General features: G+C 49.0%; 1 protein-coding gene across 11 annotated transcripts in view; it reads left to right on the top strand.

Moving 5' to 3' along the window:
* Positions 1-16,693, top strand: part of SGMS1 (sphingomyelin synthase 1) — a 96,164-nt gene extending 79,471 nt beyond the window's left edge. For all 11 annotated transcript variants that reach the window (XM_077183432.1, XM_077183435.1, XM_077183431.1 and 8 more), the window contains 5 exons: positions 1,263-2,088; positions 5,882-5,999; positions 9,241-9,394; positions 10,043-10,209; positions 13,963-16,693. In XM_077183432.1, the coding sequence (XP_077039547.1) occupies positions 1,469-2,088; positions 5,882-5,999; positions 9,241-9,394; positions 10,043-10,209; positions 13,963-14,145 (1,242 nt within the window). In that variant the 5' untranslated portion in view covers positions 1,263-1,468 and the 3' untranslated portion in view covers positions 14,146-16,693. The remainder of the gene's footprint in view (positions 1-1,262; positions 2,089-5,881; positions 6,000-9,240; positions 9,395-10,042; positions 10,210-13,962) is intronic.
* Positions 16,694-24,904: the final 8,211 nt, after the last annotated feature.

The raw sequence follows: 24,904 nt of genomic DNA, 5'->3' as shown, positions 1-24,904 counted from the left end.
AAACACAAACACTTGGGAGCCTGTAAGAGGCTAAAAATACTCTTTCAGCTGATAAAGGCTTGATTTGACTTTTGAAAATATGAAGTGGTTTTTTTCCCCTGTGCTGTTACCTTCTCACTTCATGTTTATGAGCTGCAGCAGAGCACGTGGTCTGTGGGATGGTGGGGCTTCCACTGCTTTCCTCTCCTTGCTCTGGGGAGGAGCAGTTTTGGTTTTTGGTTGAATAAACACCTCACACCTGAGGATTTGCTGGTGGTAACTGCCATCATTACTTTGTTTGCTGCTTGTGTCTCAAAAATTTAGGAGGAGATTCCAAGCAAGTCACTTGTGTGTGCTTGTAACTTTTGTACTTGAAGTAATCAGCTTTTCTAAAAGCTATTTCTGCAATTCATTTGGTATAGAAGTTTCTTACCTAGTTCCTCTTTTTAAAAAAAAAACAACAATAAAAAATTTCTCCTGGTTCCTTTTTTTTAATCTGGTAGACAACATTTCTTTGAATTGGAGCAGTATACCCTGGTAACAGTCAAATTTACCTCACAGAGCTACTAAATACTTACAAACCTAAATGCTTCAGTTTATTTTCAGGCTAATCTGCTTGATTATTGATTTTCCTGCTGCTCTTTTGACCCAGAGAGTAGATCCTTCCTTACCTACATCAATTTTTTAGTGTTGATGAGTATATGTGGCACCTGGAGGAGTTCTAGGGTGGGTTGCATGGGACTTGGAGCAAGCTGGTCTAGTGGAATGTGTCCCTGCCCATGGAATGGGATGAGCTTTAAGGTCCCTTCCAACCCAAACCAGTCTGGGATTTTGTGATTTTATGATTTTTGCCTTGCAGAATGAAAAACAGATTTTGCATTCAATCCCTGGTGCCACGCATTCCATTAAGGTACCAGGGGTAGAAGAGGTTTCTACCACAAATAATACCAAACATTTGCTCTGTAGCTCCTTAAATCCATGAGTATGGTGATTGTTAGAGGAGTTTTGGGTGTTGCTCATGGACTAGAGCATTGAAATGGAAAATGTAACAAACACAGAGCAGGAGGGAAGCTTCCCACAGCTGCAAAGTGGTGTTCAAGGTGGTGTTGTTTTCAGAAACCAATGGTGAGCTCGGGAAGGACGGTGCAGTGTGTAAAAGGCTGGAGCTCAAATCTCCAGAGTCTGTTGTCCATCCCAACCCAAGCACAGCTGGTTTTTTGCAGGAATTTTGACGCTGAATGTCGTGCTAATGCCTGGTTCTGTGTTTCTCTCCCCCTTCCCAGGAAGAAGAATGCCAACACGAAGATGAAGTAGAGCGTTTCCTACGCTGGCCGCACGCCGGTGTCGGCTGGGTAGGGACGGGCTCTGCCTCTGGCCAAACCCATTCCAGGGACAACAAGATGAAGCCAAGGAGGAGCTTCCCACCACGCTGGAGCCGCAGTGACTGCTGCCCACTTTAAAAAGCCCATGTGCCACCGTCCCTGGCGAGATGAAAGAAGTGGTGCTGTGGTCACCCGAGGAGGTGACCGGCTGGCTGACGGACAATGCCATGCCGGAGTACTGTGAGCCCCTGAAGAACTTCACCGGGCGGGACCTCATCAACCTGACGGAGGAGGATTTCAAGAAATCCCCTCTGTCCCGGGTGTCTTCCGACAGCGGGCAGCGGCTGTTGAACATGATCGAGGGGCTGAAGATGGCTCACCACATGGAGGCTCACAAGAACGGCCACGCCAACGGGCACGTGCGCGCCGGCGACGCCGCGCGCCAGAACGGCTTCGGCGCCGCGCTCAAGCTCAATGGGGGCGTCCCCAACGGGTTCAAGAAGGAGATGATCAAGATCCCCATGCCTGAGCCGGAGCGCTCGCAGTATCCCATGGAGTGGGGCAAGACTTTCCTGGCTTTTATTTATGCACTTTTTTGTTTCGTCTTCACCACGGTGACTATCTCGGTGGTTCATGAACGAGTGCCTCCCAAGGAGGTGCAGCCTCCCCTCCCAGATGCATTTTTTGATCGCTTTGATCGGGTGCAATGGGCTTTTTCTATTTGTGAAATCAACGGCATGATCCTTGTAGGACTGTGGTTTGTTCAGTGGCTGCTCTTAAAATACAAGTAAGTAAAACCTTTTCAAAACTTGAGTGCTTCTGACAGCTTTTGGAGGGCAGATGCTGGTTTGCACCCAAACAAAATGAAGCTTCTTGTGATCTTCTAATCTCAGTTTTCAAAGGTGAAGTAGCATGCAGTGTGAGCTGCTTGTGCAGAAGGCAGAGGTCCAAATGTTCCCTGAGAAGCTGAGCAACGCCCCTACTCGTGTTTTTCTGAGTGGTTAACTTATACCTTTTCCATGGGTGAAAAGCCATGGATTGGATGAAATGATGTTCTGAACTCACTGTTTGTTCAGAGAGAACACAACTCATGCTTTTGTGAGGGCAGCTGTGAGCCAGGATCCAAGGGAATGGCTGGAGCTGTGCCAGGGGAGGTTTAGGTTGGAATTCAGGGAAAGGTTCTCCCCCCAGAGGGTGCTGGGCACTGCCCAGGCTCTCCAGGGAATGAGCACAGCCCCAAGGCTGCCAGAGCTCTAGGAGGGTTTGTGCAATGCTCCCAAGGATGTATGGAGTGGGATTATTGGGGTATCTGTGCAGGGGCTGGAGCTGGATCAATGATCCTTGTGGGTCCCTTGCAGCTCAGGATATTCCATGATTTTAAACCAAAGGGAAACAGCCAGAGGGGGTGGGTGTGGGATTGCCCCCAAGAAGGAGGTGTGGGGTTAATAGGGCCATCCCAGGGATCAAACACCCTGTGGTGGAGCTGAGCAGAGCCTGCAGGTGAGGAACAGCAGAATCCTTGGAGATGTTGAAGCAGTGAGATGTGGGTTGAGTTGATGTAACACACATACATTGGTGTCACTGGCAGTGATGTATGTGAAGGTTCATACACATCACTGTGAAGGTGTGAAGGTTCCCCCATACCGTGGCCCCATTTGCCTTGGGGTGTCTGTTTTTATTTTTGTTATGGAATCACAGAATGTTTGGGGCTGGAAGAGACCCTAAAGGTCATCCCATTCCAACCCTCTGCCATGGCAAGTCCCCTTTGGAAGGGCCTTTTCTGGTGTTAGGGGAAAATGCCAGGGAGTCCCAGAGCTTGGTCAGTCTATGCACTGATCAGGGAATGTTTCAAGGACCAAAATCCCTCTTTTCTATCCATGAGCAGAGGGATCAAGGTCCTGAGCTGTGGCTGAGCAGGAGAAAGGGAAGAGCAGGAGAAAGGGAAGAGCAGGAGAGGTGCTGGCAGGAACAGGAGCCCAGTGAGGTGGCTTCACCTGGAGAACCTTGTTCTTGTGGTTTTGGATGGTGCACACCAAAGGGGTGGTGACTCAGTGCTGCAGAAAAGCTGAATCCCTTTTGTGGTGGGGTTATCCCCTCCCTTTGAAACTTAATTCAGGAATAAAGGGAGGGCATTGGGCCAGATGGGCCTTCCTCACTTCTGCTTCCTCATCCCTGGAGGTGCCCTGGGCCAGGCTGGACACTGGGGCTTGGAGCAGCCTGGGACAGTGGAAGGTGTCCCTGCCCCCATGGCAGGGGTGGCACTGGATGGGCTTTAAGGTCCTTTCCAAGGCAAACATTCTGTGATTCCATGATCCTAATGCTGTCCATGGCATGGGATTGGGCTGGTGTCTCTCCAGAAGGCAGGAGCAGGTCTGGCTGGGCACTCTGGAGTTTCCACAGGGAGCTGAAGGAAGCTGCTGAGGCAGATGAATGAACTTCACTGGGAAGCATTCCCAGATGCTGTGGGAGAAGCACAATGCCAGGATTGTGTTTGGCTCATGGGGCTGAAGGAGCAGCCTGCTCCCTGCTGAGGTCTGCAGAGCTGGGCTGGAGCTCTCAGGGCCAGGAATATGTGTGGAGGTTGGACTGGCTGGCTCTGAGTCTCACATTCACACAAATCCTCCTGGCAGAAAGGGAAATAGGAGGGGTTTTACATTTATTTTTACTTTCTATTACAGTGCAGAGCTCTCTCAGATTTTCCCAAGTTAAAATATGCCAAATCCAGCAAAATCAGGTGGTAGTTTTGATTAAAAAAAGAAATTCAGTGCTTGGAAAAATGCTTCTTTGGTCTCTCAGGATATGGTGTTGCTCAGCCTTTAATCCCCAACCCCCTGTTTGCCTTAATGTTAAAAAGAAAAAAGCAGGTTCATGTCTGGTTCTAAAAGCCACAGGGGTGAGATAGGAGAGGAAAAATTCTGCAGAGGAGAACCCCTGCTCTACTGGAGTGCTGCCCTCCACACTTAAATTTCAGTTTGTGGAACAAGATTAATAATTATCATTCTTAACTTACATGTTTAGACCAGGAGAGGGAAGAAAAAAGTCTGGAATAGTGTGTTACAGCAGAGAGTACTCCAGTGCAAAATGTGTTTAGCCTGCAAGAGTTGAATTTTTCCTGATAAATCAAGGCACTCAAGGTGTTACTGATCTGGCACTGCAAACTCATACCCCTCCAAGAGTGGAGCACTCCAGTTTAATAACCATGCCAAAAGCACTGAAAAATTTAAAAGCTGGCCAATTTTGATTTTTGAAAGAGCTCGGCTTGATAGGAATATTATTTTTTTTAAGTGAGCAAAATAGCAACAACTGAATTCCAGTGCCTGAAGGGAACCTCCAAGAAAGAAGGAGAGAGACTCTTTTGAAGGGCTTGGAGGGACAGGACACAGGGAATGGGTTCAGATTGACAGAGGGCAGGGCTGGATGGGATATTGGGAATGAGGAATTGTTCCTGGCAGGGTGGGCAGGCCCTGGCACAGGGTGCCCAGAGCAGCTGGGGCTGCCCCTGCATCCCTGGCAGTGCCCAAGGCCAGGCTGGACTTTGGGGCTGGGAGCACTTGGGGACAGTGGAATGAGATGATCTTGAAGGTTTCTTCCAATCCACTCTGTTCTTGGATTCTGTGAATGCCAGACCCTGCAGCTTGAAATGGCCATGAGTGCAAAGAGCAGTGATTTAAAATGACCCAAGCCCACGGGGTCTGTAGCCAGTGGCACACGAAGGGCGATTGCTGTACTTGGGTTCACCCCTGATTTCTGTAACCCTGGCAGTGATCTCTCCTTAGGATCTCTCCAGAGGCTGCTCCTGTCCTGGTGGATGTGCCAGAAGAGGTTTCATTGTCTTTCTTGGAGGTGTTTTCAGGTTGTGGGGCTGGCTGTCCCTCCTGAGCCCATCCATCCTTTACCCCAGGTGCTTGTGCTGGTTTTGCAGAAGCACCTCACAGTAGCCCAGATGTGCATCTGCCCTCTCTGTGAGCATCAGCCCTCACTAAAAAATGTCTCTGCAGCTGTGGCTGCTGAGTGGCTTCCCTGCAAACACCCTGTCCTGCAGCCAGGCCAGCTCTGCATTTTTATTTGGGAGCTTTCCTTGCTGATGTGAACTGCTTCCTTTATAATGCTGCTCAGGAAAGATGTGTTCTCTCACTCCTCTGGCTTATACAGGAGACCCTTTGTAATCACTGAATTGTGTGTCAGCTGAAATAAACTTACTCCTTTTCATCCCACAATGAAAATCCTGTAACTTTATCCCCTGCCTCAGATAGGAAATCAGTGACTGGCCACAGCTAATGGAGGGGTGTGGGGCATGAAATCCCCTTTAATGTCTTCAGCAGCCAATCTGCACAGGCTTTTGCATCCTAATCCTTAGATTTCCTGTATTCACCTTCAAAGGCAGTGTGAGCTGTGTTGCTGCTGTGTTCCTGGCCTGGAAGGCGTGGGAATATTTGTGGGGTAGTTCAGCATTCCCAGGTGTAAGCTGATAGTGTCACGAGTTTCCAAAGCATCAGGAGGAACCAGCTGCTGCTTTGTTTTATTTCCCTTTGTGGATTTTGTTTGCCTCCTTATTTGTGCCTGTTTTTTCTCCCTGCCAGGTCTATAATTAGCAGAAGATTTTTCTGTATCGTTGGCACACTATACCTGTACCGGTGTATTACCATGTATGTGACTACACTCCCAGTACCTGGAATGCATTTCAAGTGCTCTCCAAAGGTAAATTCCTCCTGCCTGCCCTCATCTGCCTGTTTCCCCTTCATCCTGCTCTTCCCAAAACTGCTTTGTCAAAAAAGTGTTTCTGAGGGAGGGGATTCTGCCCCCCTGCCCTGCTCAGGTGAGAGCCCACCTGGAATTCTGTGCACAGTTCTGGTGTCTCCAACATAAGGAGGACATGGAATTGTTGGAGCAGGTCCAGAGGAGGTCATGGAGATGCTGAGGGGTCTGGAGCCAGGCTGGGAGAGCTGGGAATGCTCAGCCTGGAGAAGGGAAGGGTGTGTGGAGACCTCACAGCTCCTGCCAGGGCCTGAAGGGACACAGGGGAGCTGGAGAGGGACCCTGCAACAGGAACTGGAGGGACAGGACACAGGGAATGGCTCCCAGTGCCAGAGGAAGGGCTGAATGGGACATTGGGAATGAGGAATTGTTCCCTGGCAGGGTGGGCAGGCCCTGGCACAGGGTGCCCAGAGCAGCTGGGGCTGCCCCTGCATCCCTGGCAGTGCCCAAGGCCAGGCTGGAGCAGCCTGGGACAGTGGAAGGTGTCCCTGCCATGGCAGGGGTGGGATGGGTGAACTTCAAGCCCAAGCCAGCCCAAACCATTCTATAATTTTAATTTGGTGTGACAGGGACACCCTTCTGCAGGTCACTGGCTGCCCTCTCAGTGGAGGTGCAGGGATTCCCACCCTTTTCAAAGCACTGAGCTACCCAAATTCTGTGGCATTTTCAGCTAATTTGCATGATCAGCATGTTCCTGTCCCCACTGAAGCTGCTGAAGGTGTGCAACCTTTGCCATGTGTGAGTCACTGATTTCTAAATGAATACACACCTCAGTGTGTCAAATCCAAATAGGATTTGTGGTTGAAAATGGCCCAGAGAGACTTTCCTAAGGCTGTCTCCTGCACATATTTTTGCAATTCTGTTAGCACAAGGACTTCTCACCTCCTCCCCAGTCCAGCCCTGACTCCCAGGGATAAATTGTGAAAGCTGTGGCTGAAACCAGGCTACTGGGACAGAGGTGTTGACCCTTGTGGTCAGCCTGGGAGGGTGATTCAATGCTCAGGGTGGAGACGGGACAGAGCTGGTGGTGTTGCATCCACCCCTGGTCACTCCAGCATTGCTGGAATCCTGGTCCTTGCTGCAATTCCTGGGGCTGGCTGTGCTGTGACAGCTGAAGCAGGAGAAAGGGCACAAGCACAGCCATAAGTCAGCTGGAAGTTGTAAAAATCACTGAGGTACAGGCAATAAAAGCCTGATTGGACTTGATCCACGTGCTGAGGTACAGGTTGTAAAATCCTGATTGGACTTGATCCATGTGCTGGCGTTGTTTTGGTGAGGATTGGCACATCCAAACAAAGCTTTGGTTCCTCAGGGAAGTCCAGCCAGTGTTTGCCAAGGCAGAACTTTGGTTTTTTTGAGGGATTTTGGAAAGAGAAATGAGTAGGAGAGGTTTCAGCCCTGTGCTTGAACAGCCTGCTGCCCGGAAATTTAAAAAGAGAGAACACAGGTATTTATGGGCTGAAGTGAATAAATCTGCCTGTTTGGGGAATTTGGGGAATTTATGGCCTTGGCAAATCCTTCTCATTACTCAAGTAGAGACAAACTGAGGGCCCTGATAAGATTCAGGAGTTTTCTTGAAAGCCCTAAATGTCCTGGTGGGAAAAGAATAACCTCTCAACACCTTACTGAGTTCTATGTGATTGTGAAAAGTGGGCTTTGGGGAGCAGTTTAGTGTTTGTGAGCAACTGTTAGCAGGAAATGTTTAATTCCTGCAAAGAACATGCTCCAGTCTGTCAGAAATTATTAATTTCCACTTCTTAAAGCAAGGCCAAGCTTTAAAATAAAAACATAATGGCCAGCCTGGGTGTGTGTGTGTGTGTGTGTTTCCTTCTGACAGTTCAGTGGTGTCCATGGATTTGCAAACACCATAAAATTAGGTGAGGATGCAGCACAGGTGTGCATTGATCCATTAGTCCCTGCTTCCTGATAGGTCCCAGAGCTTCTCCACACATCCTGGTTGTCCCATGGCTTACAGTTTTTGTGGATTTGTTTAATATTTGGCCTTGGTTAAGAGCAGCAAAAGTGTTGGGCAGTGCCAGCTGCCCTCGGTCACTCGGGAGGGGGAGCAGAGTGTCCTCTGGGAAGGACTTGGTTTGCTTGGATTTGGCTTTCCTTGGGCAAACTGAAGTTTTTCCAGGAATATTCCATGAGCCAGTGTCATGGTTGGGGTGGGTCAGAGCAAATCTGGGTGTGGAGGGAGATCCCTGTTTGGATTCCAAGCACAAGTGTGGCCCTGTGCTCTGACAGACAGCACAGATGTTTCTGTTGGAGTGGGAAGCAGAAGGAAATGATCTAGCAGGATTTTCCAAGGCCTTGGGGTTTGGACTGAGATGCTCCTCTGTTCATCAGATCCTGGCTTTGGCTGTTCAGTCTGGGCACTTCCTCCTGGTTTCTGTTGGATGATCACCAGCAGGGCCTGTGCTGTTACCAACAACATGAACTAAATTCAACCTTGTTTATTTTAGAGTGTCCTGCCTCTTGAACAGAAGGAAAATCTCACCTGAGCACCAGCTACAAGAGCTGCAAAGCATCAAAACACTCATGTCTCATTCCCAGTCTTTTTCCTGCTAGAAATGTGCTGCCAGCTTTTGGGAAAAGCTAAGGATTTATTTGTCTGCTGATTGATCTTGTGGATCCAAGCAGAAGGGGAGGAGAACTGTGGCATTCACATTCTCTGATAAAATCCCTTTGCCCAGGATTTTTCTCCTGGGAAGCTGAGAAGCCTCGGAGAAAAGGAAAACAATTCTTATCTCATTTGCTTCTCCTGTGTTGTGCTCACATGTGGAATGTGTTTGGAGATTATTTCATTGGATTCTGCTGGGAGTTGTTTTCACTCTTTGACCAGTTGAGGCCAAGCTGTGTTGGGACTCTGGAGAGAGTCACAAGTTTTCATTATTAGCTTTTGAGCATTTAGTAGGTATCCTTCTTTTTGTATTCTTTAGGATAGTATAGTATAGTATAGTATTCTTTAACATAATATAGTATTCTTTAATATAATATAATATTATAAAGTAATAAATTAACCTTCTGAGAACATGGAGTCAGATTCACCATTCCTCCCTGCCACGGGCACCCTGCAAATACTGCAAATACAATAGAGAACTGAAAGGCCAAATTGCTGCTTAAAACCATTGCTTTGAGCTGTGATATTTTACTGTGCTTTTGTGTTTTGCTGTCCCACCAGCTCTTTGGAGACTGGGAATCTCACCTGAGAAGGATAATGAAGTTGATTGCTGGCGGAGGCTTGTCCATCACGGGCTCCCACAACATGTGTGGGGATTACCTGTACAGCGGCCACACCGTCATCCTCACCCTCACCTACCTGTTCATCAAAGAGTGTGAGTGCCCTGCTGCCCTCCCCTGGTGTGCTGCCTTCCTCACTGAGGGGTTTCTGTTGTGCTCATCAGCTCAGTTCCAGTTAAAATATCTGTGTGTTCCATGGTGCAACAGCCTCACGCTGGGTATTGGGGGAAAATTCTTCACTAGAGGGATTGTAAGGGTTTGGGTTGGGAGGGACCTAAAAGCCATCTCATCCCACCCCCTCTATGGCAGGGGCACCTTCCCCTATCCAGGCTGCTCCCAGCCCTGTCCAGCCTGGCCTTGGGCACTGCCAGGGATCCAGGGACAGCCCCAGCTGCTCTGGGAATCTGAACCAGGGCCTGCCCACCCTGCCAGGGAACAATTCCTTCCCCAAATACAATCTAAACACAAGCAGGTTGATTTGACTGGCCAGAATATTTGATATCTTTCTCAAAAGATTTCATAACCTTTCTCATTTCCAAGGATCTCATGACCCCTGAGTACAATTTTAAAGTTCCACCTTTAAGAGAGTGATACTTATTTTGTGATCTCAGCATTCCTGCTGTTAATCTGAGCCCAGGCATCTCTGTGTCAGCCAGGATTGCAGTCCATGACCTCTGCTAATCACTGCAGTTGTCCTGATAAGCTTCCACTTGGGAGTAACCCCTGCTTGTGCTTCTTTGCAGATTCCCCACGGCGACTCTGGTGGTACCACTGGCTCTGCTGGGCTCTCAGCATGGTGGGGATGTTCTGCATCCTCCTTGCTCATGACCACTACACTGTGGACGTGGTGGTGGCTTACTACATCACTACAAGGCTATTCTGGTGGTACCACACAATGGCCAACCAGCAAGTGAGTTCCTGCCACTCCTTGGATGCTCCTGCTCTAATCTGGGGGGTGAGAATATCCAGGCTCACCCATGTCCTGTGGAGAGTCTCTCTCTTCCTCCCGGTTATTGGGTCTGTAGGGGAGAAAGAGGGATCATTTCATTGGGTTCTTGACCACAAAAATATGGGAAGGGCTTCCCAAAGGCAGGCAGGGCTCTCCCACCCCTGGGTAACCTCAGTTTTTTGAAGTCTTTTCTGAATTTGGGCCAGGTGGCCACATTTGTGACAGAACAACAAACCATTTCGATTCTTTTGCCTTGGTTTTGTTTAGTTTGGTGGCTGAGGCCAGCTGGGGGTTTCCTGTGCTCTGTGGCTTGTGCCACAGGTCCCTCGAGGTGCAGGAGGAGGCCTCAGCTAAAAAGGAACTGGTTTTTGAAAGTGTTTCCAGGGGGTGGAGAGTTCTCCTGGCTGGTGAACTGGAGCAATCAGGAAGGAGCTGACAGTGCTGAGGAAGGTGAAACCTCCTCTGCTGTGCAGGGCAGGGTCAGCTGGAGATCAGGGCAAGGTTCTTCCCCCAGAGGGTGCTGGGTCCAGGCTCCCCAGGGAATGGGCACTGCCCTGAGGCTGCCAGAGCTCCAGGAGAGCTTGGACACCTCCAGGGATGCCCAGGGTGGGATTGTTGGGGGGTCTTTGCAAGAACAGAGGCTGGACCCATGATCTCTGTGGGTCCCTTCCAGCTGTGCATGTTCCATGGCTCTCTGAGAGGAAATGCACAAGTCTTGCCCTTGGATAGTGGACAAAGGAGTTAAGAGACATTTTTAGCTCCATAGCAGCACATTGGTGTCCAAATATTTTCTGTGCTCATGGTCAAAGATCTTTGGCTTATCTGTGGCATATGCTGTTAATTGTGTGTAATAAAAACCTCCTACAATGGTAGAAGATGAATTTATATTATGACAGTGCAGATTTTAGATCCTATCACAGAATCATCATGGGCTGGAAGGGGCCCTAAAGGTCATGTAGGTCCCACCTCATTATTCCACTGGTTTGGTGCTGCCTGAAGCAAAACACCACAGCCATATTTGCCTAATTGCCAATTAGGTGCCCTCTGATGTTCACTCAGCTTGGGAGGCACTGGCTTCTGTGCCCACGCTCTGCTGCTCCTGTCACACAAGAGCTGAGGATTCCACACACAATCCAGAGGATTCCACACTTTCACTCTGCTCCTGGGCTCCCAGAGCAGTGGTGGTTCCAAGCTGGAAGTGCTGGAGTCAGGAGTGCCCCCAGTCCTGCTGAGGAATTGCTTCAGCAGAGCTTTGGTGTGGGAACGTTCCTGTCCTGCTGCCTGAGGTGGCTCAGCACTGCTGCCCTGAGCTGCCAGGATGTTGGGAAATGAGAGTCCCTGGCTCCTTCCCTGAGCACACATTGGTGTGCTGCTCTCTCCTTCCTCCTGCTGGGCCTTGTGCCTGGCTTTAAAAGCATCAGTGGATTTATTTGACACATGAGCTTGACATGGAGATGAAACTCAAGCATACGAGCCTTGTGTGTGCTTGTGTGCATGTGTGCTCATGTTCCCTTTGGGTGGGTGCATACACCCTGGCTCTGGTGTGGATAACAGGCAGCAGAGGGGTTGGATGTGGTTGGTCTGGGGCTTGCTCATGGCTGAGAGAAGCAGAAGGTAGGTGGGAGCAGTCTGGGAGCACGTGGAGGGCAGGGCAGGGTTCTGACTCCTCCAGATGGGCTGGGACGTGCCCTGCTCATGGCTCCACGTTGCAGTAAGGTAGAAAAATGATAAAGAAAAGCCTTATAAAATCAAGCCTGCTCTGGCTGGCCTGTCATTTCTTCTAAGGGAAGCTAGCACTGTGCAAGTTCCCATGTGAAAGCAATCCTGGTGTGAGCAGTTCCTTAACATAACAATCTATTCCTGGGTGAAAAACAACCAGCACCTGTATAAACTGTTTTTACACAGTTAGATAGAAAAATGAAAACTATCTCTCACAAACAGCTTCTCCTGCACATCCACACTGAGAGTTTGAGTGACCAATCAATACAGAATAACAACTTGTTACTAATAAATCAGTAATTGGCAAGAAAGCTCCTGACCAATTGGAGTCACACACGAGGTCTGTAAAACTGTATAAAAAGGAGTTACGTGAATAAGGAAGGGGCTTTTTCCTCCATGAAGAAAATGGAGTCCTGTATGATGTATTCCCAGAGCTCCACAAGCACACAGCCAGCCCCAAAGTGATTCCTGAGCCCCATGGAATTTCAGAGGCACTTACAGAGCACATCCTTACAGAACATCCTGCTTTGGGATGGTGTTTTCATTCCCAAAGGAGAGCAGACCCCTGTTTTGGGCCACTCCTTCTTTCCTGTGGGCCCATCAAACAACTGAGGTCCTGCAGGCAGGGGTGAGCAGGTTTGGTGTGTGCAAGGAGACTGGGATCTGTTTGGGAGGTGAGATTTTGGGAGCAGCAGGAAGCAGGACGGCACCTATTGGAATATTTACCAATATAGCTGGATGGGACGTGCCTGAGCTTGTCTGGCCCTTGCTGCTGAACCAAACAGTGGCACTGTGGTGCTTCACCCCAGAGACACTTTTGGGTAGCTGGGTGTGTGGTGTTTCACCCCAGAGACACTTTTGGGTAGCTGGGTGTGTGGTGTTTCACCCCAGGGACACTTTTGGGTAGCTGGGTGTGTGGTGTTTCACCCCACAGACACTTTTGGCTGCCTGGGTGCTGTAGCTGGGCACTGGGGACAAGTCCAGCCCTACAGGAGCTCTGTGGTGGTGGGATGGAGCCTCTTCCCTTCACAGGGTCCACTCCTCAGGTTTTCCTCTGTGGAGAAGCTTTAAGGTGATGGTGAAGGAAGGGAGTCAGTTCTGGTGGAGGGTTTGGATCCAGAGCTTTATCCTGGCCCACAGGGCTCTGACACCAGCACCAGCTCCAGCAGAACTCTTTGGACTGTGTGGTTGTTGTTCTTTTACCCCAGCCACCTCCCCAGTCACACCAGGCAGCAGGACAGGAACGTTCCCACACCAAAGCTCTGCTGAAGCAATTCCTCAGCAGGACTGGGGGCACTCCTGACTCCAGCACTTCCAGCTTGGAACCACCACTGCTCTGGGAGCCCAGGAGCAGAGTGAAAGTGTGGAATCCTCTGGATTGTGTGTGGAATCCTCAGCTCTTGTGAGACAGGAGCTGCAGAGCGTGGGCACAGAAGCCAGTGCCTCCCAAGCTGAGTGAACATCAAAGGGCACCTAATTGGCAATTAGGCAAATATGGCTGTGGTGTTTTGCTTCAGGCAGCACCAAACCAGTGGAATAACAAGGTGGGACCTACAAGGGAGGAGGGAAGGGGTAGGGAGCCACCAAGCAGGTACAGGAGAGGAGGTCTCAAGGGACAGGGCAGGGTGTAAAGTTTCCTGGGTCTCTTAGAAGGCTGGGGGAGAATAGGGCCAGGGAGATGAGTAGGGAAAGTATCAGTACAAATCCTGCATGGCCCAATGCCCCCCAGGGGTAGAGGGCATCCTTTGAATTCTGCCAATCACTCGAGGCCCTTCTGCAATTCCAGGATTGACTGACAGTGCTGGGAGGGGAAAGGAGAGGTGACTGACACACGTGGGAGGGAATGATCAGGGGAGGGAGCCAAGGTTCTGAGGTAAACCCTGAAATCACACCTCACCAACCACACACCAACCACCAACAAACGAACGAACAATGGTGGTGCGAATAAAGGACCCGCTCTTCAGCAATCCTCCTTTTGTCCTCCTTCCCCTGCAGGTGCTAAAAGAAGCTTCCCAAACGAACCTCCTTGCAAGGGTGTGGTGGTACAAGCCCTTCCAGTACTTTGAGAAGAATGTGCAAGGCATTGTACCTCGCTCGTACCACTGGCCCCTGCGGTGTCCGGCGCTGGCGCGGGGCCGGCAGGTCAAGTACAGCCGCCTGGTGAGTGACACCAGGTAACAGTGTCACCCTGCAGGACCTGCCCCAAGTGCTCACAACTCCCAGAGAAGATGCCATAAACAAAAACCCCACCGCTCCCCAGCCCCTTTCTTTAGCAGCTCCCCTGGACCTGACCTGTTCAGTTACCTGGTAAGCACTGTGATCTTTTTTTCTCTCCAAAGGATCTGCGTTGGACAACAATAAAAGAGAATTTAACTGATCATGCACTGTTATACATTTCTTGTTGATAGAGTTGGGATTTGCATTTGCCCATCACCATGTTCCTTTGTATATGATGCGACAACATAGATGAAAAAGCTTTTATATCATGAGTTCTGGTCTTTCCAGTCACGTCTGGGAACAAAGCATATTATTTTCTTGGGAAAACATACTTTTCATATCTCTTGCCCCAAAGATTGGGCTGTAAGCCATTTTCTAGCAAATGACTATATGAAGGTTTCTAAATATCTGCCTTGGGTGAAATCAAGAAATCTTTCTACCTGTTGCACCTGCGCTACGAATAAGATGATAGACACAGAAAGGTTTGGTAAATCCTGATTTTGTAGATTCTGCAGTGACTGACTGTGTCAAAAAAGTGCAAAAAAAAAAAAAAAAGAAAAAAAAACCAAAAAAAAAAGAGAGAGAAAAAATGTAAAGTGATTTTCTAAGTATTTCCTAACTTTATTTTTCAAAATGTGTATGAGAAAAAAAATTAAATTTAAAAAGATTTTTACATGTCAGAGAATAGAGAGTTAAAAAAATTTAAAGAAAATGCTTCTTGGGAGAGAGAGAGATTTGTCTATGTTTCTAGTGCCTTTCTTGTCTTGATTGTATGGTCAGTAGGCAGTCTTAAATGTTTTTATTTAAAATAAAGTATTCCATGAAAGCAGAATTATATATACTGTATAATGACTAATTTTTGCATTTATAGCTAAATTAAACTGGAAATTTGCTTATAATGTTGAAATTGCCACGTGTAGGGAAAAACCTCCCACCCCACCAAATAAAAAAGGGTCCGACCTTGCTCACACATTGTGGGCAGGTCAAGCTAAAAAAGAATCACTTTATTGTTCTACTTGGTAGCTGGGTTTTAAAAAGCAAAACAGCCATGAATTCCTGTTTTTTAAGAATTTTACAAATGATCACTGAGTGAACTATGAATGGTTTCTCCATCCCCTTATCGGAGTGTTGTTGAAAAACAACAAAGATAATCTATTTCTTTAAAATATTTGTGCAGAAACTGCATGGAATTCTTAAGTTTCCACTCCTACCATACATACTGTATGTTTGGGGAAGTCTCCTATCCTAAACTTGCCAATGTGCAGAACAAAAATAGTTTTTATAAAAAAAAAAAAAAAGAATGAAGAAGAGAAAAATATATATATAAATATATATATATATATCCATTCTGTATTTTACGTGAAGCAGAGTTATCTTCTGTAGGTTTTTTGTGTATTCACAAGGTGATATTTGTATTGTAAAACAACAATGGTGAAGGAAAATAAAAAAGGCTTTTGAAAAATGTAGTTTCCTTTTATCTTCTTAATAATTCAGTTGAAATTTAAAGCTGGGTTTATTCTTCCAAACCTTGCCTTTAAGTTGATGTTATTGCACTGTAGGCCATCCGATGTGGACTGTATGGAAACTGCATTGATGTGGAATTGCTGTTGGGCAAAACAGTGCCTTAATTATCTGAAATAAATGCTATGCAATCGGGAGGAGCCTTCCTGGGAGCCATCTCCAGGCCTTGAAAAATCTACCCTGCAACTGCTGGGATGCAGCACAGGCCAGGGTGGGCATCCCTTCCCCCAGCAGCTGCCAGAAAAAAAAAAAGAGAAGAAAAGCCAATTTCTGTGCGTCCGTGGTGGTGAAAGTGTCATTTTTATTGTAATTTTCCTTTCCTTTCCTTTCCTTTCCTTTCCTTTCCTTTCCTTTCCTTTCCTTTCCTTTCCTTTCCTTTCCTTTCCTTTCCTTTCCTTTCCTTTCCTTTCCTTTCCTTTCCTTTCCTCTTTCCTCTTTCCTCTTTCCTCTTTCCTCTTTCCTCTTTCCTCTTTCCTTTTTTCTTCCCTCTTCCTTTTCTTTTCCCTTTTCCTTTCCCTTCCCCTTTTCCTTTTTTTTCTTTTTTTGGGGATGTTTTATCTCTGCCTCTCTGCCCTGTTTCTCAGCCTTGGCCAAAACCCTGGAGAGCTGATGGGTTGCTGCTTCTGCTGCTCTGCCTGGGGATGTTCCTTATCAGTTCTGTCTCCCTGGGAGGGATGGAGGGATGCAAGGAGGGAGGGGTTCCTTGGCCAAGCCCTTTGCAACAGCATTTGCAGAGCTGGGTGGGAATTTAGGGCTCAGCTCTGCCTGCTCTGCCTTCAATTCACTGCTTTTTGGGGCTAAAAGTGGGTTTTTCAACAGCCCAAGCCCAGCCCAGCTGATTTTTGAGGTGATTTTTGAGAGATTTGGTGCTCCCAGACGTTACCTGAGGAGTAGATTTTTCAAGACCTGGCATCACGCACACCCGAACCATTGACATAAATAAATGTATGGATATATATGCACATGACATTAAATGGAATCTGCTCAACCCTGCCTTGTGGTGTGTGACTTTGTGCATGGCTCTGGCTCCTCATGGTCCCATCTGTGCTCAGCAGGGCCTGCTGCTGCCTCGGGGAGGGAGCCTGGGAATGGGGGCTGCTGCCTCTGGAGCAGGGGCCCAGGTTGGGTTTGGGACAGAGGTGCTGTGCATTGGCTCACTCCAGGCTGTGGAGCTTGTGCTGCCTTGGCTGGGTGGGATGGGACCTGCCTCGGGGTCAGGGCATGGTGCTGATGGCCAGGATCCCAAATTTCCCTCTGTGTTTTCCCCCTGTCTTGGTTTGGAAAGCCAGGAGTCTGCTAAGGCAGGCAGGAGCCTCCCCTGAAATGGAGAATGTGAACCCTCCCTACCCCTCTGAATTGCTATAAATTTTAAATTAAGGGGCTCTCAGGCAAAAATATGGGAGCAGGAAATAACAGTTCTTTAATAGGGAAAAGGGAAAAATAAAAGGATAAAATAAACAATGCAGTGCACTAGAACAACCCTGACAGAGTCAGAACCCAGCCTGACACCCTGTGGGTCAGGGTGTTGGTAGCAGTCCCATTGGAATTGTGGCTGCAGCCCTCCTGCAGTGTCAGGGGTGGTTCTGCTGGAGCAAGGGGGGTCCTGTAGAGAAGGATGTATTCTGCCTCTGAAGATCCAGTGGAAGGAGAGGCAGCTGCTGTTCCTCTGGGGAATCCCGTGGAGAAGCCGTGCTGGTGTCTCAAAACCTCTGGATTATATCTGGGTAGCAATGCTTGGCTCCTCCCTCTGGGCTCACATCTCCCAATGGGATGTTACAGTTCTTATCAGCCATGCAGGGACATTCAATGGCTGTTATCAGCAATGTCCCCTCCCAGGGAGGTGTGATTGTGGTCACTCAAAGAGAGAGATCAGGCAAACTGCCCACTTGACAAAGGTGATCTGCCATACAGATGGGAATGGAAAACATCTTGCATTGGGATTTTCAACAGCCCCAAACTTCAGGTAAGATCCACCTGCAGCCTCTGCAGTCTGGAGAGTGCAGCCAGGGCTGCTGGGGCTCCTCTGCCATCACCTGGCCTCTGAGCTTTGTGTTCCTGGGCTGGGTCCTTGGGTGACTTGCAGGGACAATCTTGTCCCAGTTGGAGGCTGAGCCACCAGCCCAGTGATTCCCTTGCCCTGGTGCATTGCAGTGATTCCCTTGTCCTGGTGCATTGTTGCCTCTCCCTCCCAGCTCCTGCTGCTCCTCTTTGCTTGGTGCCCCTCAGAGGGGTGAGCACAGCAAACCACCAGGCTGTAAGAGCTGGAATCTGGCATTGTGCTGCCCCAACCCCACAGAACTCGTGGATCTCCTGGTGAATCCATCCTCTGTGGCCTCCAGCTGAGCTCTCAGGGTGCCCTTAGAGGACAGGCAGGGCCAGGTTTGGATGTGGAGGGGCAAACCTGGACAGGAGGCTGAAAGTGGGAAGAGGGGCCTGCAGCAGAAAAGGCTGGAAAAGGAAGGTTCAGGGTGGGGAAAGAGCTGGGCACAGCAGGATCTGTGCCAGGAGGGTGGGCACTGGTGTTGCTGAGATCCATCTGGGTACAGGAATGTGGGGAAGGTTAAATGCAGGCATGGGAGGTGTTGGAGGAGCACAAGAGCAAAGGCAGTGATCCCTTTGCTTTCCTGTGCTCTGGAAAGATCAATCCCATCAACCTCCCCCTCCTCTTTTTCCTCAGAACACAGCTCAGTGCTCATTCTCTTCCTGCTGCCAGAGCACTGCCCAAAGAGAAGCCACAAATTCCTGTTCTGGCAACTTCTCCCATGCAGCTCATCAGCTATTGGTCACAAATGTTTGCCAGAAGGTTCTGTGGTTTCCTTTTGCATCCTCTCAATGCCTCTCCTGCCCCTGGCTGTCCATGTGTGCTGCAGAGCTTGGGCAGGGATTGCCAGTGAGAACCAGGATTTGGGCATGGCACCCTTTGTTTAAATCAATAAAGGTTTGGACACCCCTCTCAGGCACTCTGCAGGACCAGGAGTTGGATTTTCATGGTTCCTGGGGGGGTCTCACCCAAATCAGGATATTCTGTGATTCCAAGATGATGCAAGGAGCAGGTTTGGGAGCAGACAGGGCTCCCATAATTTGGCTTTCAGCAGCAGCTCAGCCCCTGCTGGCATGGGTGGACACAGAGCAGCCCACCTTATTCATTTTATGACCATTTTTTTCCCCCAAAAAACCCCAGTGGGATTGAATTTGGATCTGCCCAAGTCTGCATTGCTGTTTCTGGGTGTTGAGGTTTTCCCAGTTTTGTGCCAGAGTTTTTTAGCTTGGCATGTGCTGCTTGGCTCTTCCAGGGACTGATGCTTCCCTGGGGCTGCTGCTGCAGCTTCTGATGAGGGGTGGCAAAATATTCTCTATTTGTGGTGAAGCTTTAACCCCTGGGTAGATTTAAGGCACATCACCTGGGGAATTTTGGGGTGTTCACATATCTGGCCATAAATTATTAGCAGCAAAAAGTCACCATGAGTTGATTTTGCAGAAGGGCAGGAGAGTTCTTGCTCTTGAGGCAAGGCAAGGGAGGGTGGGGAAGGAAAGGCAAAGCACCCAGGACAACATTTTAATTAAATTTGCCAGGTATCCCTTCAGCTCAGCTGTCACTCATTGACCTGTGCAAGACTTTGAGTTCAGAAACTGCAATTTTGCTATGTTTCCATCCAACCTGCTCTTCCTAAACTCTCCATGTGTGTGTTTTCCAGCAGGAAAATCACTTTTTGCCACCACAAAGAAGTGCTCCCACTTCCAGCTGCTGCTTGGAGCAGGGCTGTGTGTTTAGAGCAGAGAAGAAAACCCACGTGTGGTGCTGGATTTTCACACAGAGCAGCCCTGGGCTGTCCTTGCCAAAGCCTGGCAGGGTTCTTGCTGTCAGCTCTGTGCAAACACTTTTATCTCCTGCCACCCTGAGCCCTGAGCAGAAAGGACTTTGGCCATTTTCTGTTCAATAAACAACATTATGTAAGAGGCCTCTTCATTGATGTGAGAGCTCTGAGGGCCTCACACCCAGGGTCTCAGCTCTGCACCAGCCACCTGCTCATGCTGAGTGATGGTTATCCCAATTTTCTGCTCAGGACCTGGCCAGGGTGTAGCAAACAGGCTGGAATCAAGGTTTCTGTCCACAGGGATGGGTGAGGCCCTGACACTGGGGAATTGCCCATCATTACAGGTGATCCACTCTGGCTTCCTAGGAAAAAAGGGTTTTTTTCCCCCCCTAGAAAGGGGGTTTGATGCAGCCAGTTCCAGGAATACTTCCAGGCCTTCTAATTAAAAAAAAAAAAAAAAAAAAAAAAGTAATTTTAAAATTAATTTTCAATCTCTTCATTGCTCATCAGAAGAGATTTTGTTTCAGAAGGTTTACAGACCCTCACACCCAGGGCCTCAGCTCTGCACCAGCCACCTGCTCATGCTGAGTGATGGTTATCCCAAATTTCTGCTCAGGACCTGGCCAGGGTGTAGCAAACAGGGTGGTTCTGTCCACAGGGATGAGTGAGGCCCTGGCACTGGGGAATTGCCCATCATTACAGGTGAAAAAAGGGATTTTTTTTTTCCCCCCTAGAACAAGTGGGACAAAAATTATGAAGCCACTTTCAGGAATCCTTCTATTTATTTTTTTTTAAGTAATTTTTAAAAGTAATTTTTAGTCTCTTCACTGGCCCATCAGAAGAGTTTTTGTTTCAGAAAGTTTACAGACAATATCGTGGCCTGAGCATATTTAAGAGAAGAGTTTGGTTTTACCCAGTTAGTTTTAGTTTTACCCAGTCCCAGCTTGGATGGTTTACAGAAAGTCAGCTCTCCAAGGGAGCAGGAAATGCTGGTTTTAGAGTGAAATTTGGGTGCTGTAGGAAAGGGCCACTTCTCTGAAATATTCTGGTCTGGCTCGGGAGGGATGAGGGACTGAAGAATGAGGAAAGGGAAGGAAATGCTTCATGGGTTTATATTTCAAAGTAAATTGTCTTAATTTATTTATTTTTCCAGTGTAGAGGTAGTTTGAATCCTCTTTCTTAATGATGTGGAAGCAGAAGGTTCAGTGAGGGAAGAAATGCACATTTGTCCATCTGTATTGAGGGGTTTCCCCTGTGCCAGCTGTGCCTGGTTCCTTCGGTGGATCCATTCATCCCAGCTGGGTTTGAACACTTCTCCTGCTCGGGATGGAATCCCTGGGCTCTTTGCAGCCCCTGGGGAGGTCACAGAGAGTCCCATGGTAGCACTGATGGGGAGGAACCTTTTTTCAGCAGGATGGAGATTGGAAAAAAAAAAAATTAAAAAAAAAATTTCACTTTCTTTAGACTGATTTGGCACAAAATGGCACCGGGGAGCAGCTGGTGGACGCCTGGTCTGGGGAAGGAGGATGGTCTATGGGAACTTCTCACCTTCTCACATTGCCACAGGCAGGGAGGCATTCAGAGACACCTACCCAGCCCTTAGCACTTTAAGCTGAGGTGTTTGCAGCCCAGAAAGTGCCTTTTCTGCACCAAAAAGCTCCTTGCATCTGCAGTTCTGGGCCTGGACACTGCCAAGGGGAGGGAGGTGGGGAGCTGTGTGTGTCCAGAACCTCAACAGGAAAACAACCTGAAATATAATGCCCAGGGCATGTTTTGAGCTGTCACCAGTCTTCCTTTCCCTCCTCCAGCCCCAGCCACAGGTGGTTACCGAGCCACTTGTCCTCAGCTGTTTGCAGTTTGTGGGGTGAGGCTGGCAGGAGCCTCCATCACAAGAACAATTCCCTAAAACCCCATCTCTAATCAGCTTTTCCTGATGCTCCACCTGCAGGAAGAGCTCTTGCTCTTGCCCAGCCTGTTCCTGGCTCCTCCCTGTGCCAGCAGAGCAGCTGCTCCATGGTCGTGTCTGTCCCCTCCGGTTCCCCCCAAGGATTTGGGACCTGAGCATTCCCAGGGAGCTCTGCCAGCCCACAGGGCTGTTTCCAGGCCCTGCAGGTTCCTTGGGAATTACAGCCAAGGAAGATAAGGTATCTGGCAATCTTGTTTCTCCCAGCAGCCAGTCCAAAGGGCAGAGCTGAACGTGACCTTGAGGCGCTGACGCAGCCGTTCCTGCCATGCTGATCCTTGGAGCAGGGATGCACCCAGGGAAAGGTGATGGAAGCTCTTTTCCCTTCCCTGAGAGGGGAGGCAATTCCCAGAGGTGCTCCCAGATTTTAATTCCCACCATAATGCAGGAGGGAGAAAGGGCTGGGTCTTCCCTCCCTGCTGCACCAACATCTCAGGGTGTGATGGGTCCTGTCCCTCTGGGGATGAGCAAAGTGCCAAAAGCCTTTGGATAGAGGTGTTTGAGCAGCTGGAAAATTTATCTAGGCCTAGCTGGCACTTGAAACAGGTGGGGGAAAAAAGCTGGGTTTCAACAAATAAAGTTTTTGCTAAATAGAAAAAAAGTATTTTGCACTTAAAATACAATCATGTTTCCATGTTCTTCTAGTAGAGCATGGAAACCCTGAGCACTGAACTTCCATGAGAATCAGGAGTCACATCCAGCCACAATTCCACAGGCTGGACAAGCTGTGATAGGGCAGAGGAAGAAAAATCATCCCCTTCCCACATTCCTCGAGCAGCAGAGCAGTCCTGGCAAGGTTATTTTGGGAGAGGGAGATGCTGTGTGCAGCTCAACAGAAACACAGCAGGGAAAAACCTTCCATGGCCTCCTTGTGGGATCCCAATTATTGATTGGTTTCTCCTTATCTTGTGCCACGCTTGACTCACGGGGTTATTCAGCAAGAATTTTCCAGCTGAACTTTCCAGTCTGGAGCTGGGAGCTGCTGGGACAGGCAGGGGAGCTCAGGTAAGGAGATCCCCTGGGATCCCATAGGGTTGGGGTTTGCCCCTTGCAGTGGTTTTGGGGCAGTTTGATCAGTGGGGTGGTGAGCAGAGTGGGTGTGTGTGGTGCTGATGGGATCCAGGCTGGTGCTGGGATAGTTCTGGACAGCTCAGGGAACAAAGAGGGCAGGAAGGAAACCTGTGGCTTTAGATTTGTTGTCACTAAAATATTTGCTCTGTGACATTCAGCCCTGGCCACGAGTGCTGTGGCAGAAGGAGCTGATAGGAGAGGTCACCTGGAGCAAGGCTCAGTGACCACTTGGCTCTCTGCTGATGTCATTTCTCACCACTGCAGCCTTCTCAGGAGCAGAAGGGCTCATTCCAGCAGTTGTTTCCTGTGGGTTCATTGTTTCCAGGGCACATTCCCTGTGAGGAATAACCTGCAGGCAGGAGCTTCACCAGAGCTGGCAAAGGTTCCAGCCAGGAAAATCAGATTCTCTGCCTCGTTTTTCCCTCTCTAATCACAGAATAATCACAGACTGGTGTGGGTTGGGAGGGACCTTGAAGCTGAGATTCCTAAATTGATGTTTATTATGGTGACAGTATTATGCTGAGCTTCAGCATCTCCTACAGCCACTCAGAGAACACAGGATCTGCTGGAATATTGTGGGGTTTGTTCCCAGACCTCTTCAGAGGGGTGAGCAGAGTGTGTTGGCAGACACAGGGCTGGGAATTTGTGCTGTCAGGTCTGGTGTCAGGGAGTGACACATTTTTGTCATAAGCTGAAAGATAAATCTCCATTTCCCATCCTTCTCTGTGCTGCTGCTGTCTCTGACGCTGGGCTGGGGGACACAAACTGTCACCGTGGTATTTTCTGAACAATCCCTTGGCCAGGATTTTTCTCCTGAGAAGCTGAGAAACCTCAGAAAAGAAATGTAAACAATAATTATCTGATTGCTTGGAATGTGGTTTGGAGGTTGCTTACCAACAGGTGCATCTTTGATTGGTTCCATGTGAATTGTTTTTAATTAATGACCAATCCCAGTCCAGCTGTGTCAGGCTCTCTGGTCAGTCATGGGTTTTTAGTATTCATTCTTTTCTAGCCTTCTGTCTGGATCCTTTAGTGTAGTTTTAGAATATAATATAATAATAATTATAATAATCAGCCTTCTGAGAACTTGGAGTCAAATCCTCTCACCTCGTCCTGGGGACCCTCACACCAGCACAGCTACAAACAGCTCTGTGAGGGTGGGATGTGAGCTCTGGCTGGGATGTGCCCCTCCCTGGGATGTCCCACGGGCTCCCTTCTGCTCCCACAGTGGCCCCACCATGGCTGGAAAGAGGTCCAGGTGCTCCTTCTCCAAGCTGGAGCTGATCCTGATCGCGTGCCTGGTGCTGATGATCTCCCTCACCGTGGCGCTCCTGGTCCTGCACTTCCTCACCAAAAACACCAATGGCAAGTGGAGCTACCCCAGCCCCTCCAGGCCCCCTGCTCCAGGGGGGGCCCAGGGCAGGGTTTCAGTGAGAGGGGGACAGGGGGAGGTCTCCAGGTCACTGCTGAGCTGTCACCACCACTGTGCTCGTGCTCCTTCCAGCCAAGCACAGCAGCAGCGCTCTGGGCATGGATGCACAGCCCCAGGGCTGCAGGGATCCATCCCTTCCTTCCATCCTCCCTTCCCTCTCTGTGCCTGCTGAGAGCCCCTCACTGCCAGGATTTGACCAACCCCATCACAGCCCACTGATGCCTCCAACCCCGTCCCCAGGCACATCCCCTGGGCTCAGCAGCCACCAGTGGGACCTTGCAGCTTCCAGATTTTGGTCTCAAATTGGATGTAATTCACATTTGGGACTCAAAACGTCATGGTTTTAGGCTATAACATGCCAGAGTTTTGCACAAGTGATTCTCCTCCGTGTCAGAGCTCTTGGGGGAGGAGGATGGGCATTTCTAAAGGGGTGTCTCAGTTGGCTGGTGTCATTTTAAATGACAGAAGTGGCATCAGCCTGTGGCCAGTGTGAGTGTTTCCCTTCTCCTGTGTTTCAAGTGACAGCCCAGGAGAGGCCAGGCTGGGAAGAAGGAGCATCCCCTGATCCCAAAGCAGCTGCCTGGGGAGGGCTGTGGGAACAGGGCAAGCACACAGAAATATTTCATGTTTTCCCACAGTGTTATCTCAGCCTGCAGTGATTTGTGGCTCTGGGATTTCCTGAGATGCAGATAGCTTTTCTGATTGATTTTGATTTGATAGCCATCCATGGTTTTTCTTCCACGGGTTTGCCCATCCTGGAAGGATTCCTGCACCTTCCTGTTGGTTGGGGTGAGATGTGATCTCCTTTGGGAGAAATTTTCCTCACCATTTGCCTGGAAATCACTTCTCAGAACTGCTTTTCCCAACTCTGAGCTTCAGCTGGCTCTGCTGTGCTTTTCTGGGGGAAGACCAGGGCAC

Source organism: Agelaius phoeniceus, chromosome 9 (genome assembly GCF_051311805.1).
Source record: "Agelaius phoeniceus isolate bAgePho1 chromosome 9, bAgePho1.hap1, whole genome shotgun sequence".
In the NCBI taxonomy this organism is placed as follows: Eukaryota; Metazoa; Chordata; class Aves; order Passeriformes; family Icteridae; genus Agelaius; species Agelaius phoeniceus.
This window is presented reverse-complemented; position numbering and strand designations above follow the sequence as displayed.